The sequence below is a fragment of the Heterocephalus glaber genome, unplaced genomic scaffold (genome assembly GCF_053883595.1).
Source record: "Heterocephalus glaber isolate CG9 unplaced genomic scaffold, H.glaber_assembly_v1.0 deba00000943, whole genome shotgun sequence".
Lineage (NCBI taxonomy): Eukaryota > Metazoa > Chordata > Mammalia > Rodentia > Bathyergidae > Heterocephalus > Heterocephalus glaber.
In genome coordinates this window covers 6,454,709-6,467,884 of record NW_028258175.1, presented here as the reverse complement: position 1 = coordinate 6,467,884, position 13,176 = coordinate 6,454,709, and the positions used below count along the sequence as shown (strand labels likewise).

The window sequence follows — 13,176 nt, the reverse complement described above, 5'->3', positions numbered from 1 at the left end:
GACCACACTGCCATCCCGCCGCCTCCTCCTCGTCTGTATTTATACTGCTATTTTGGGCCCAATACTGACTACCTGGCAATGAAGGGAGTTAGCTCAGCAGACAGTAATCCCATCTTCAGATGGCCTGCCACAAAGGTCTTCCACATTCAGAACAAAAGCGTGCTCCCTGACATTTGCCATCTTTAGACTCTGCCTTTTATAGAAAATTAAGTTCAATACCTTGTCAACAGCAAGTGCCTGAAATTAACTATTAGATCCCTTAAGGCCTCCTTTGTCAAAAGTTTGCTAGGCATGACTTCCAGGCACCCCACTCCCCGCACATTAATGTCCCAGGTTGCCATCTCTTAAAGTGAATATTTAAGCAATTAAAGAGCAGTGCTGTCACCATCGTAGTTCTGGGCACTGTTTCTAATGCCTGTCATGCAGCATGACAGTGGCTCATGCCCATGTGGCAGTGCTGATCAATACTGAGCATGTAGACAGCTACACCCAAAGTAACTACCATGCAGCCTACTGATAGCTAAGTCCTTCCTCCTCCTCTTCTATGTTTGTAGTATTATTTTGGCCCCAATATTGAACTTCCCAAGTACCACTCATGCATCCAGTACATGTTTACTGAACATTTCCCATGTGCCAAGCACTGTTCTAGAACACTAGAAAGACAACTGCTGCTCTCTTGGAGCTCATACTGTCTTAATTCTCCCTTACCTCTGATGTTCCAGTCACACAGCCTCATTTCTGTTTTATAACCATACCAAGGTCCGTGCTACCCCAGGACCTTTGCTTCCACTTAAATGAATGAATCCCTCTGAAATCTTGCAAGCATCAACTAATCATTCTAGGTCAGTGAGATGTTTGTGGACACCAGTGGTGTCATCTAATAGACCTGCTCACCTCTAACCTTTGTGGCATTATTCTCAAACATCTCCCAAATCACATATTTATCTCCCAAGCGATAAATAGAACAGGGTGCCACACACAGTCTACAGTCAGTCACTTTAAAAGCCAGCTACTTTATAAAGCCCAAAGCTGAGAAACCATGTCTCATGAAAAACTATTAAAGGAACTACTACGAATAGCTTGGAGGCAAGAAAATTTTTCAAATATCTGAAGAAAAGTAGAAGAAAATTGCGAGTTTTGAGTATGAACAAACTTGAGAGAGAGCACTATCTCAGTTGTAGTAACCAGGAGACATATTGCAGGTTAACTTCAGTCACTGTCAGAGTTATCCAAAGAAAAAAATGGTGTAGGCAAGCCCCTCAAAATGGAAGGTATTCAGAGCAATCACCCATCTGAAATTAGGGAGACAGATCCAACCATTAGAAAACTAGTTTTAAAGTACTCTCTGATCCTGAAATTGTACAGGAGTACAGGAGTAAAGAATATGTACTCTTATGTACAGGAGTGAAGACTAAATACTAATGTTCAAAGTCATTATCCTAAACATCCAATACAAGATTAGATAAACTCCAAGTGCTCTGCCAAGGTTTCTTTTTTTTTTTTGGTACTGGGGATCGAACTCAGGTCCTTGCGCTTGTACAGCAGGCGGAGAAACCACTGAGCTAATTCCCCGGTCCTGCCAAGGTTTCTTAAGGCACATTAAGACCACACATGCCTAGGCCTCACACACAGAGACTTTTCTATCGCTCTATCTGTCCGTCCTTTCACTTAAATATTTATTGAGTCCCTAGCGGCTGCAAAGCACTGGGCTCAGTATTCCAAAGCACTGCTGTCCTAAAGAACTCTGTGCCTGCACAGTTCAGTACAGGGGCCATTGTCCACACGTGTCCACTGAACACTTGAAATGGGGGGCATGCAACTAAGGAAGAAGATTTCTAATTTTTTGTTACTTTAATTAAATTTAAATGGGTCCCTCACACCTAAGTTCTAAGTTGAAAAACACTGATTTTTGTCACTAAGGAAAATAAAAATTCTAAATAGAAAAGAAATCATCAACCATTAAAAAGAAAAAAATGACAAAGATTCATTTCTAGAGCATTCCAATCTACCAAAAATCTAAACTGCTTTTTGTCAAAGTCTTAAAAGGAGCAGCACTAAGATGAAGGTTGCATGTGCATAAACCTATGGAAACGCAAAATGCTGGGGAGTTTTCTGGGGCAGATTTTGTTTCTTCACTGTCATCTTGTCATGCCCCCTACCTACCATCCTCAGCACCCAAGAAATGATGCCCAGTCTCTTACCCGCTCCTCCTTGGTGTAGAGTTGGAAACACTGGGATAAAGTACAGGTCTGAGGCTGATGATGACGTTCCTTCTGTAGACGGACACTTTCTGAGTCAGGGATGTATTCGTCTTCAGTATTTACAAACAAGCTGCAGTTAGAGGACAAAGCAGTTATCAGACAATTTCTTACAGGAAAGACACAAAAATGCAATTGTAGCTTTACAAAATAGCTATGAATTCATAACCAAAAAGATCAATGTTTAAGAAAGCAAAAGTGGTCATCCAATCCTTCTACATGTTCTAAAATGTTCTCCATCTGCAAAGTTATCTTAAGAACTAACTTGAAGATAATTTTTCTGGGATTATCCACAAACAGTGCTGACTAAATCATTTCTGTCCTTTGTATCTAAGGGCATACATTTGACATAGCTTATTAGAGCTGATGAGCCAGTAATAAAAATCAAAGTAGAGCCGGGGATTTAGCTCAGTGGTTCCGCCGCCTGCCTCACAAGTGCAAGGTCCCGAGTTCAATCCCCAGTACCAAATAAAAAATAAATAACTAAATAAAAATAAAAATAAAAGTAATTGTACCTATATAGTAGTTAATAAGTATATGGCTTCTCTGTCAGCAGCAGATAAATGTTCTAAGATTTTCACATAGGAAGACCATACAGGAAAGGAAACTTAGCTAAAGAGGTGAGAGATTTATGTTTCAGATAATTTGGAAGATCAAAGGTGTGCTACTAAAATAATTAAAACAATGAATGAATAAATATTAAGTTAAAAAATACTCACAAGTCTTTTGTCTCTTTGTCCCATTCTACTACTAATTTCACATGAGCAGTACCACCTGGTCCACAAGATTTTAATGCCCTATGGAATAGGGAAACCACATATTACCATCTAAAAAATGATTTCACTTAAATGTGATTATATTCTTACCTAGAATCCTGTGATTACTGAAAAATCTTCTTCATAGTTCCCCAATAGAAAACATTTTTAGTGAGACTATTATGCACTTGGATTCAGTAAGTAATTTACAAGTGGAATGAAAAATCTTTAAATTAAAATTCCATTGCAAGCGCAAGTTCAATCCCTGGTACAAAAAAAAAAAAAAAAATTCCCAATAGAGAAATAAGAAGATTGGGAAAAACTGGTGTCCCATTATAAGCTGCCCTCAATCACGCTTTTCATTTCAACTTTTGCCCAATGTCTTACCCACACAGAGACTGGACAAGAGCTTCCCAGAACAGCCTGATCTCCCACTTCTCCACCTGCTCCACACTCCTAGCTTAACACTGGTGCCCACGTGGACCTATGCTGCGCCTCCCTCCTCCCTCCCTCATAAAAGCAACACCTTCCGCCCCTGCTCACTGGCCACTGCCATCTCCTGAGAAAACCTTTTAGCACTCACAGTTAATATCACTCATTTAATCTTTCTTATGCTGTACAATATTTTGAATTATAATCTAATCTGTTCTCGTCTCTAAAATCAAGGGGGCTTTCAAACAAAACTATGTTGTATATTTTATTTAAATCCTGAAATGCAGACACTATATCTGTTGAAAAATTCATAATAAAAACATGAATTTCCAATCTATATATCAATATACATATAATATAATTTTATTAATACAATAGACCAACAATAAGCATAATAAAATACATAGAAAGCATGAAGTAGCAAAGAGAACGAATCCATGGGAGGAAGAGAAATACTGTAAAAGCTTGAAAGAGCGATGGACCCAGGAAACCACACACGCAAAGGCACACATATAAAATAGTATGGATTTTCAAGCAGTCCTTTGATACTGTAGAAAGTTTAGGGTAGTGGGGAAAGAAAAGGCAAGGTCTGACAAAAGGGAAATAATCAGAGTTCAAAGGGTGAAGTTTCCTGTACTATGGAACTTGGGCTTTATCTTTTAGGCCACAAGTTACCCTTTCAGGGTTTCTGAGAGGAACAAGGCACGCACAGAAAGCTACTCTGGGAGGTTGGGGATTTAGGTCAATGGTTTTGCTGCCTGCTCCACAAGCGCAAGGTCCCAAGTTTGATCCCGGTACCAAAAAAAAGCTGCTCTGGAAAACAATCTTGATAAACACAACAGTGTAATTTATCTGCAGTCCCAGGACATATTTAATTTGCTTTCCTGAGTGCTCCGTGACTTTTCTAATTGTAACAAAGTACATACACTTCATACTTAAATATGAATTAAAAACTAAGTAATTTCTAAATGAACTTAAAACACCTAACACACTTACATAGGAATCATATAATGCATCACTTTAAATTGTACACAAGCGTATGTGAAATTCTAGAAGGTGATTTTTTTCTTACCTTTCTACTGTCGGGTGGCACAGGGGCTGCTCCTCCTGGGGCAGCAGGTAGGTTATTCCCACAACACTGACCACACGCAAACTGAATGGACATACCTGCATCAAACGTCCAACGGAAACTGGACTCAATTTCTCTTTAAGGGCATGTGGCATTATAGCAAACTGTTCTGTAAAATGCTTCTCTATAATACTGTTAGGTTGTTGAGCCGTCTTAATATACTTTATGATTTACCCAAATGCAATTTACATATTAAATGTTACAGAAAACAAGTAATACACCACTTGCACTGCACATTAACTTAATGGTCTTCCACAGACACTTTAACATAGCAATAATTTAAATGTATAAATAAAAGTTCTACTATAATTTCTCCAAGCTGAGCACATACTGAACTTTGTTAGATAAATATTATAAAAGAAGACACAACAGTTCAAGGAAAATCCCACAACAACCAACTAGCTCCTTTTATAAAATGACAGTTAAGTTCTCAGTCTTGAAAATCTGAACAAAACAAATTCAAATTTCATTGTAATGACTGTTTCCTCACTGGATACACATGTATGCTCTGCTGAAATATCAAAATAGTTACACACCTGAATGCAAACAGTAGGCCTCAAGAAATACTTCATCTTTTCCAAGATTTCCTTCTGTAAAAGGTCCCATGCTATTGTCTTCTCCAAGTGCAGGACAAAAGGCAGTCCAAATCTATCACACATAAATACTGTGATCACCTTAAAAGGACAGCAATCCATTATGGAAGGACAATATAATTGGGTTTAGGACAGAATTCAAACAGGAAATTCAATGGTAACTCACAAAGAGATGATGAAAAGGTCAAAAGAAAAACTTAGATTTCTAGCTAAAATTGAATAGCTTATACACCAAAATGGCTTCTAGGGAGACTAATGCTAGGCTATGAGGTAGCAAGGGAAAAGGATTGAGAGACAAGGAGGAAAGGAGGTAGGAGTGGCCAGGAGTCTGGGACACAGAGTGTCAAGCCTACAAGGAGAGAGGTGACACAGGAACAGGTAAGCCTGTAAGACCTGATGGGCAGGCAGTCATTACCTGGTAGTTAGACAATAAGGGAGGCAACAAGCAACACTGCCAGGCAGCTCCAGCCTTAGACCAGAGCCGTCTGGCCTCGGCCAGGCTTCTATGTGCTATAGAATCAGAGGCAGTGCTGAGGTTCTCAGTCTCAGCTGCACACTGAAAGCACCAAAGAAGCATCAAAAAAGTGGTGCCCAACTCCAGCCCCTAGGGATTCTAATGAAATTACCTGGAATGTGGCCCAAAGACTGAGTTTTGTTTTGTTTCAAGAGCCCCAGGTGATTCTAATATGCAACGGAAGTTGAGGACCACTAGTCCAGCCTCAACTTTCATCCATGCCCTTGTCCAGTGGTGGCGAACCTTGGCACATGTGCGACAGCAAGCTGTTTGTATCACTGAATGCTCTAAAAGGTTCACCACCACTACCCTAGTTATTTAAACCTATGTGCTGATCTCTAAGTATGTCCTTCTCTCACACATCCAGGTCTTTGTTTCAGGTCACTCACTAAGGCTGGAACAGCCCTTCTACCCTCCTTTTAAGCTGTCCCCTACTCATCCACATGATGATCCAATGCAGTTATCTTTCTCCAGGAAGCACCTGGTTGGTGTGTTCCTTGTGGGGACCACAGCACTAACTACACTGTGCTGTAACTGCCTTCTACATTGCTGTCTCCACCAACAGACTGCATTATCTGACAGCAAGAACTGTGGTTTACTTATCCTAGTAAACCAGAACAGCCAATGCCTAGAAAATAGTTGATGTGAATGAATGAATGAATGAATGAATAATTTATCCAATTAACTCTGGCTCAGGACCAGGCTGAAGCAGAAGCGCTAAAATCACCAAGAACTCATTCCCAATACCCATTTAGCTGTTACCTCATAGTAGTACTTAACAGTGAACCTATCCACCTGAAAACTACTGATGTGAAATGAGCTCCATGTAACCTAACTGTATTTTTCATGTGACATTATCTTCACTCTGTTTTTTTATTAGTGTTTGTTTGCAGGACGAAACAATCACATTCATCACGGGAACTTGGTACATGTATGTAACACATATTAATTCTTTTTTTCCTCCTCATCTCTCCTTCCCTCCATTTCTAGATCCCCTTCCCATTTGCAAAAGATGTATCTCCCTGTTTCTTACTATCTTTTATTTTGCTCTTTAAATTATTTAAACTTGGGGTTTCTTATATAAGAGGCTATGCAATATTAAGCTTGTGAAGACACTGTCCTCACTCTCAAGGGATGCGGAGAGAAATCCACAGGATAAACTACCTTCCTCTGTGCCTTAAACATGCCTCATTCCTAATCCTGACGACTGCAGCCAGTGTTCCCTCTACACAGGATCCTCTCCAGGATGTTCGCATAGCCCCACCCCCACCCCGGCGTGGAGCAGCTACAGCCCCTTAGGACGTCTTCGTGAGTTCCCTTTCTAAGACCTGCCGGCCCCTCAACGCCCCCCATTCCAGCTTGTGCTGATGTCTTCCACACGGTGACCGATGTCTCAAGTTAAACCTGTCTCCTTGTTTAAATGCATTCCTAACTAGAACGCAAGCTCCAGAAGGACGCAGTCCCTGTCTATCTTGTTCGTTGTGGCATTCCCCAGGGTTTAGAACAGTGTCTGACATGCTGTAAAAAGTAACATTTTTACTAACAAATATCATAAATACACGCATCAACACATTTTCCATTTATGTTACTGACCATCCAAAGAACCTATTTCAAAGCAAAAGTTTTAAAGGTTCAGATGAAGGCTATCCTGACAAATATTCAAAAAATAAGAGTCCTTTCTCCCTGAAACACTTCCTGTTACTACTAAGGCCACAATATTGTTGTGATAAAGGTTACTTTAAAAGGCATTCTAAATCTCCCGTAATTTCTTAGAGAAGGCAGCAGAAAGATTTGAGAGAGATTTCTGACTCCCAAATTTCTGATTTACAAAGCTGAATGAATAGTGGTGCCATCTGTCAAGACAGGAAACATTAGAGGGCCAGCTTTATTAGGGAAAGATAAAGAGTTCCACTGAAGACATAAGAACGAGGAGCACTGTGGGGCATGGACCAACCAAGGAGATAAGTGAAGAATGTTTTGGGCTTTTAAAATCTATCAAGAAAGTACCTGGATATAGGTTTTGAGCAAGAGCCAGAGCTAAAATGCATTTGAAAGGGGCCTTCAAACCTAGATGGGCTTTGAGAGCCCTTCTCACTCAGATTCTGCTGCCCTAATTTTACACTCTCCCCCCTAACTCTCCAAATGAGGTGCAGATATTTAGAAGGGCTAAAACTACTAAAAGTAAGAATTTTTCACCCCTTCCCTTTTAGAACATTTGAAGGCATTTGACCTTTAAAGTCTTAGTATTTATTGGAAAATAAGTTGGCTTTCTTCACCTCTTCCCTTGCTGCCCAGTGCAGGCTCTGTTACACACCAACAGGACGATCTTGTCGCTTCCTGCTCTGGTGGTGGGCTGATCCATTTTCCCTTGCTTTGCTGTTGTTTGTGTAGCAGAAGACAGTCTATGATGATCTAAGCCAAATTTTAAGTGGTTCAGATTGTTGTTTAAGTGAATTCCTGAAATAGAATAAAACAGCTTGTTATCTCTCTTCAAATTTCTTTCATTCATTACAAATAAATTTACTCAAAAGAAAAACTAAGAAACTGTCTTTATATAATTTAAACTGCAATCCAAAATAGGAACAAATAGTCTAGTATAAGATTACTTATCTAGCCATAAAAATAATTTTTATCACCTATTACTTCCTTTAAATTACCCTTTTTTAAAAACTAAAAATCAAAACCCTCCACTTCATTGAATGCCAGATAGTCTTTGAAGGACAGAATGCCAGATAGTTTTAGATGAACCACCAATAAAATTTAAAGTGTGATCCCATAACCAGCAATGAAATACATTTTTTAAAAATTAAGACAAGAACAGTTGGTGTAGTCTACAATGTTCCAATTGCTGTTTGTCCCTGATGCTATAAAAAAAAAAAAGATAAAACTGCACTTACCAGACCCAGACACATTATAAGACTGCCAATTTTAATAAAACCAACAAGGTTGGGTCAATCCACATTAAAGTGAACAAACATTATGTTTGGTGGTGTAATGGTCTTCATAATATTCTAAAGCAGAGCTCCCCAACATAAGAGCTACCCAGCAAATCTGCACCCAGCCCAAGGCTCTGCACCTAGTCAATAAACGCCTAAGTAAGTATCTGTTTGTTTCTTTAATCCTTTGGAAGGAGAACGAAGAAACTGGAGAACAGAAGAAACTACACTGTTGCTGTCATAAGTAATAACACCTCAAGGAAAATAAAACAAAAATGGCTTACACAAAAGTATTCATAGCACAATTCTGGCAGTAACCTAAATATCCAGCAATACAAGACTTACTATTAAGACACAGCATGATCACAGCAATTTGAAATTATAAGTATATAGTTAAAACCAAAATAAATTCCAGATAGTTTTAAAAAACACAGAGACACTAAAATTAAAAAATTGATTATCAAGTTACTAGAAGGAAGAGGACTTTTAAGCTTAAATACTATAAAGAAATCACAAAAGGCACAAGAATAGATTTTACTTCATAACTGTTTTAAAGTTTGGAATGAGAAAAAGATAACAGGAATTTGAACTGGAAGTAATGGCCTCATTTCCCAGGTTCTTGGCAGAGGTACGGGTAGGAAGACTTATTCTTCCTAGAAGTGATCAGGGTTCCTAAGACAAAAAGATGACTGCACAGAAATCACAAGAAGATGACTGCACTTGACTGCACAGAAATCACAAGAAGATGACTGCACTTGACTGCACAGAAATCAAACTCTGAGCTCAAATTACAGACCTGTCTACTATCAGTTGTAAGGCCTGGGGCCAATGACTTAACCTCTCTAAGTCACAGCTCTCTCACTTGCAAAGTGAGGAAGTAGTAACCTCCTATGCCTCCTATGCATTAAATAAAATATTCATAGGGTCTTTAGAGCAGAAGCTAACAACATTAAATAAGGGGTATATCTTTCCAACAAAAGCCCTCTCTGGTTAGAATGATAAACTTGCCATGTCCTAAATTCATTTATGAATAGAAACTTACTGTTAACCCTAAACAACCAGGGGTGAGGGAGAGAATGTTGAGGAACTTTCAGTTGAACAATCATTAGCTAGGCTCTTGCTGTGTGTTAAGAACTGCTGGGTATAGAAAGATAAAGCAAAAATAATCACAATTGCAGAGAATTCCGGTGTGGTAGAAAAGACAAAGGAGGAAAAAAGATCATTTCAACACATCCATAAGAAGAATCTCTGGACAAGGTAATGACTGGATATGGATGGGTAGATCACACACACGATCACACACACACACACACACACACACACGTGTTGTACTGCAATGAGGTTAGAAAATAATTTAAACAAACAAAAGCATATGAATGAAAATGCAATGACCAGAAGATTAAAAAAAATAAGCTACTGGGCCAAAAGAAAATCAAAACCAAATCAAACTAAACTATCTAGAAAATAATAATGTAAATATGAGTAGACCAGACAAAATTGAATACTAAACTGGCAGTGGAGAAACCTGACCAACGTAATGTACAAAATCACAAAAAGGGATCAGAAACTATGGAGTTCTAGAGGCCTATGAAAACAGAGGGTAAAAAGAAAGAGAAACTAAAATAAAGACTTATGACAAGGGTACCACGGACCATTCAATGAGGAAAGAAGGGCTGTTTATGCAACTGGGATAACTGAATATACACACATGCAAAAGAATGCAGTTAGGTCCCTACCTCACACCACACACAAAAATTAACTCAAAATGTTAAGAGCAAAAACTAAAGTTAAGAGCAAAAACTATAAAACTTTTAGAAGAAAACCTAAGAGCAAATTTTTATAACCTTGAATTTGGCCACTGATCCTTAAATAAGACAGCACATCATAAGCAACGAAAGAAAAAACTGACAAACTAGATTTCAACAAAATTAAGAACTTTTGTGCAAATGAACTATGAAGAAAGTGAAAAGATAAACCACAGAATGGAATAAAATACTGTCAAATCATTTATCTAAGGGCCAGTATTACATACACGGGCTTATAAAGAACTCCTAAAACTCAACAAAAATTCAATGAAATTTAAAGAAAGAAAAAAAAGTTGAATAGAAAGTTCTCCAAATAGATTATATAAATGGCCAACAAGCACATGAAAAGATGTTCAACATCATTTATTGATCATTCCTCAGAAAAAAAAAAATGACTTAATTGATCTAAAGATGGGTTCCAGGCATCTGTTCTTCTTGTTTTTTAAGCTTCTCAGATGATTCTGGTATGTAGTCTAGGTTAAGAACAGAGGCTTCAAAGCCATTACTAATAACCAGCCCAACTAAAAGTTAACAACATTGAGACAATTAAAGGAATCTCAAATTCAATGGGTAATTTCTAGAGTGTGCGTTCTGTCAGGTCTGTTCCAAGACAAGATCTCACCCCTCTCCATCCCATTCTTCTTACCTTCATTTCTTTTTTTTTCTTTTTTGGTACCGGGGATCGAACTTGGGACCTTGCACTTGTGAGGCAGGTGGCAGAACCACTGAGCTAAATCCCCGGCCCTTACTGTCATTTCTTATTGACACTGTTTTTAATCTGAAATCTGTCTTCTCTATTTCATGCCTGAACAAACAAGATAGAAACTTCTCAACATTACAGCTCTGACAATAACTACCGTGAGTTAACATTCATTCCTTATTGCTTTTCCTATCTTACTGCACTGGATAAAACAGTCAAACAATATTAAATAATGAATATAGTAGACAAGCTTTTTTAAAATTCTTGATTTTAAAGTCACTGTTTTTTATATGTATTCTTTAAGTAAAATGTTGTTTCATAAATTTTTTTTTCATATGAAAGGACACTATATCTGTAACACAAGACCTCCACCTTATAGGGAGAAACTATCTCATTTATCTTTGCATTTTCAGCACCTTACCCAGTCTAAATATCTCTTTTTCTTAGAATTTTCTTAGAATTTTTTCTTAGAATTTCTAGCAAAAGTTTTAGCTAGCTTGTTAGTGACAGCTTTTTTCCCCTTTAAAAAACTAGTTTTGGGATTTAACTCTTCTACTGGTTTTCCGTCTTAAACTTATTTATTAATATTTTTATTTCTGATGAACAGCCAAGTATGAGAAACACAAATCCCTGAGGAAATGAGATAAATACAGAACAAAAACAAAAAACGAATAAAATACAAGAATAGTGACTTATTAAGTGTGAGGATGATACAAAAGGTGATCAACTTTGCTCTCTGTGTAAGTTCAGGAAAAGTATCTTTAAAAGGTACTTGAAACAGTCTTCATGAGTAAAGCATAAGGAATGGAAGAGCGATATTAAAACACAGAGACAGACACACACGCACACGAGACTGAAAGTAGCTTAAAGAAAACCTGCACAGGTAGGGAGAGAAAAAGTTGGTGAAGTAAGGCCTCTATGAAGTATCACAAAGAACTTTATACAATGGGCAGCTGAGGGTTAGATATTCAATAAAGAGGAATCAAGTTTGGGGTGCAGATACATCACTATTGGCCGTAGGAGAAATGGGGGTTTTATTGGAAGCAAAAAAACCAACTTGTCAGACAAAAGACAACGAAAATCAGGACACTAGTGCGTGCACTTTACCACAATAAAACAGATTTATTCCATCATATAATATCCAAAAGGGTAGAAAGTTGCCAAACCTGCAAACTCAGGTGGTATTATTTGGAAACAGGTGCTAATTTACCTCTTTGACTGAGAATTCCTTCAGGCCTAAATATTTCTGGAGTCTCAAAGGCAAAAATGCAGTCACTTTCATGGACTGTTTCCAGGTCGTCTGTATCACAAAATGAACGATGGAATCCATCATAGTACATTTCTGTTAACACAATCTAAAAAATGGGAAAAATGTAAATAGTTGGGTACCTGGGAATTCAATATGAAATGATCTCCCAATTCTACTATGAACTTTTCCAAACTGTCAGAACTTGGCAGTTTACTGAGAAGGCTCTGAAATATCTTATGGGATGCATCTTGTTTGCCTCTAATGAGAGAATCTTAGAAGCACAATATCCTCTGTAATTGTCTATCAATAAATTCTGATTTCAGAATCTTATGGCACTAAATCCAAAGTTCCTTTTAGTTTGGTGCGGAAGAGAAGCAGATTATAAAGTCTAGCCTCTTGCTTCACAGGGGCAGAGAGGTGCAGAGACCTGCCAAAGGTTCCACAACTGTTCAGCCTCTATCTGTGACCCTGAGACTTTTCTCCCATCACTAAATTTCCCTCTTTTTAAGTTAAAAGTGTCAAATAACCACAGATATTTGTATTGGAAAAAAATGAAATGTACTCAAATACCCAATAATAGAAACTACTTAAATGTAGTATAGCCCTACTAGAATGCTAAAACTACTGAAGAGTTAAGTTACATACATTTGCACTAACAAGGAAAGAACTAAGCAACTAAAAATGCAAAGAAAATTTGTAAATAAACCTATTTTTATAAAATAATGTAGTATACCCACTAAAACATCTGAATGAATACTGTGTAACACAGTGTTAAAGTTAGTAACCTTAATGTTAAGATACTTGG

At 37.9% G+C, this 13,176-nt stretch overlaps 1 protein-coding gene across 3 annotated transcripts in view; it reads right to left on the bottom strand.

Moving 5' to 3' along the window:
* The window catches only part of Usp31 (ubiquitin specific peptidase 31), a 76,635-nt gene that overhangs the window by 21,211 nt on the left and 42,248 nt on the right, over positions 1-13,176 (bottom strand). For all 3 annotated transcript variants that reach the window (XM_087209109.1, XM_087209107.1, XM_087209106.1), the window contains exons 6-11: positions 12,333-12,477; positions 7,958-8,138; positions 5,111-5,222; positions 4,518-4,612; positions 2,978-3,055; positions 2,202-2,331 (exon numbers count right to left, since the gene is read on the bottom strand). In XM_087209109.1, coding sequence (XP_087065235.1) covers positions 2,202-2,331; positions 2,978-3,055; positions 4,518-4,612; positions 5,111-5,222; positions 7,958-8,138; positions 12,333-12,477 — 741 coding nt within the window. The remainder of the gene's footprint in view (positions 1-2,201; positions 2,332-2,977; positions 3,056-4,517; positions 4,613-5,110; positions 5,223-7,957; positions 8,139-12,332; positions 12,478-13,176) is intronic.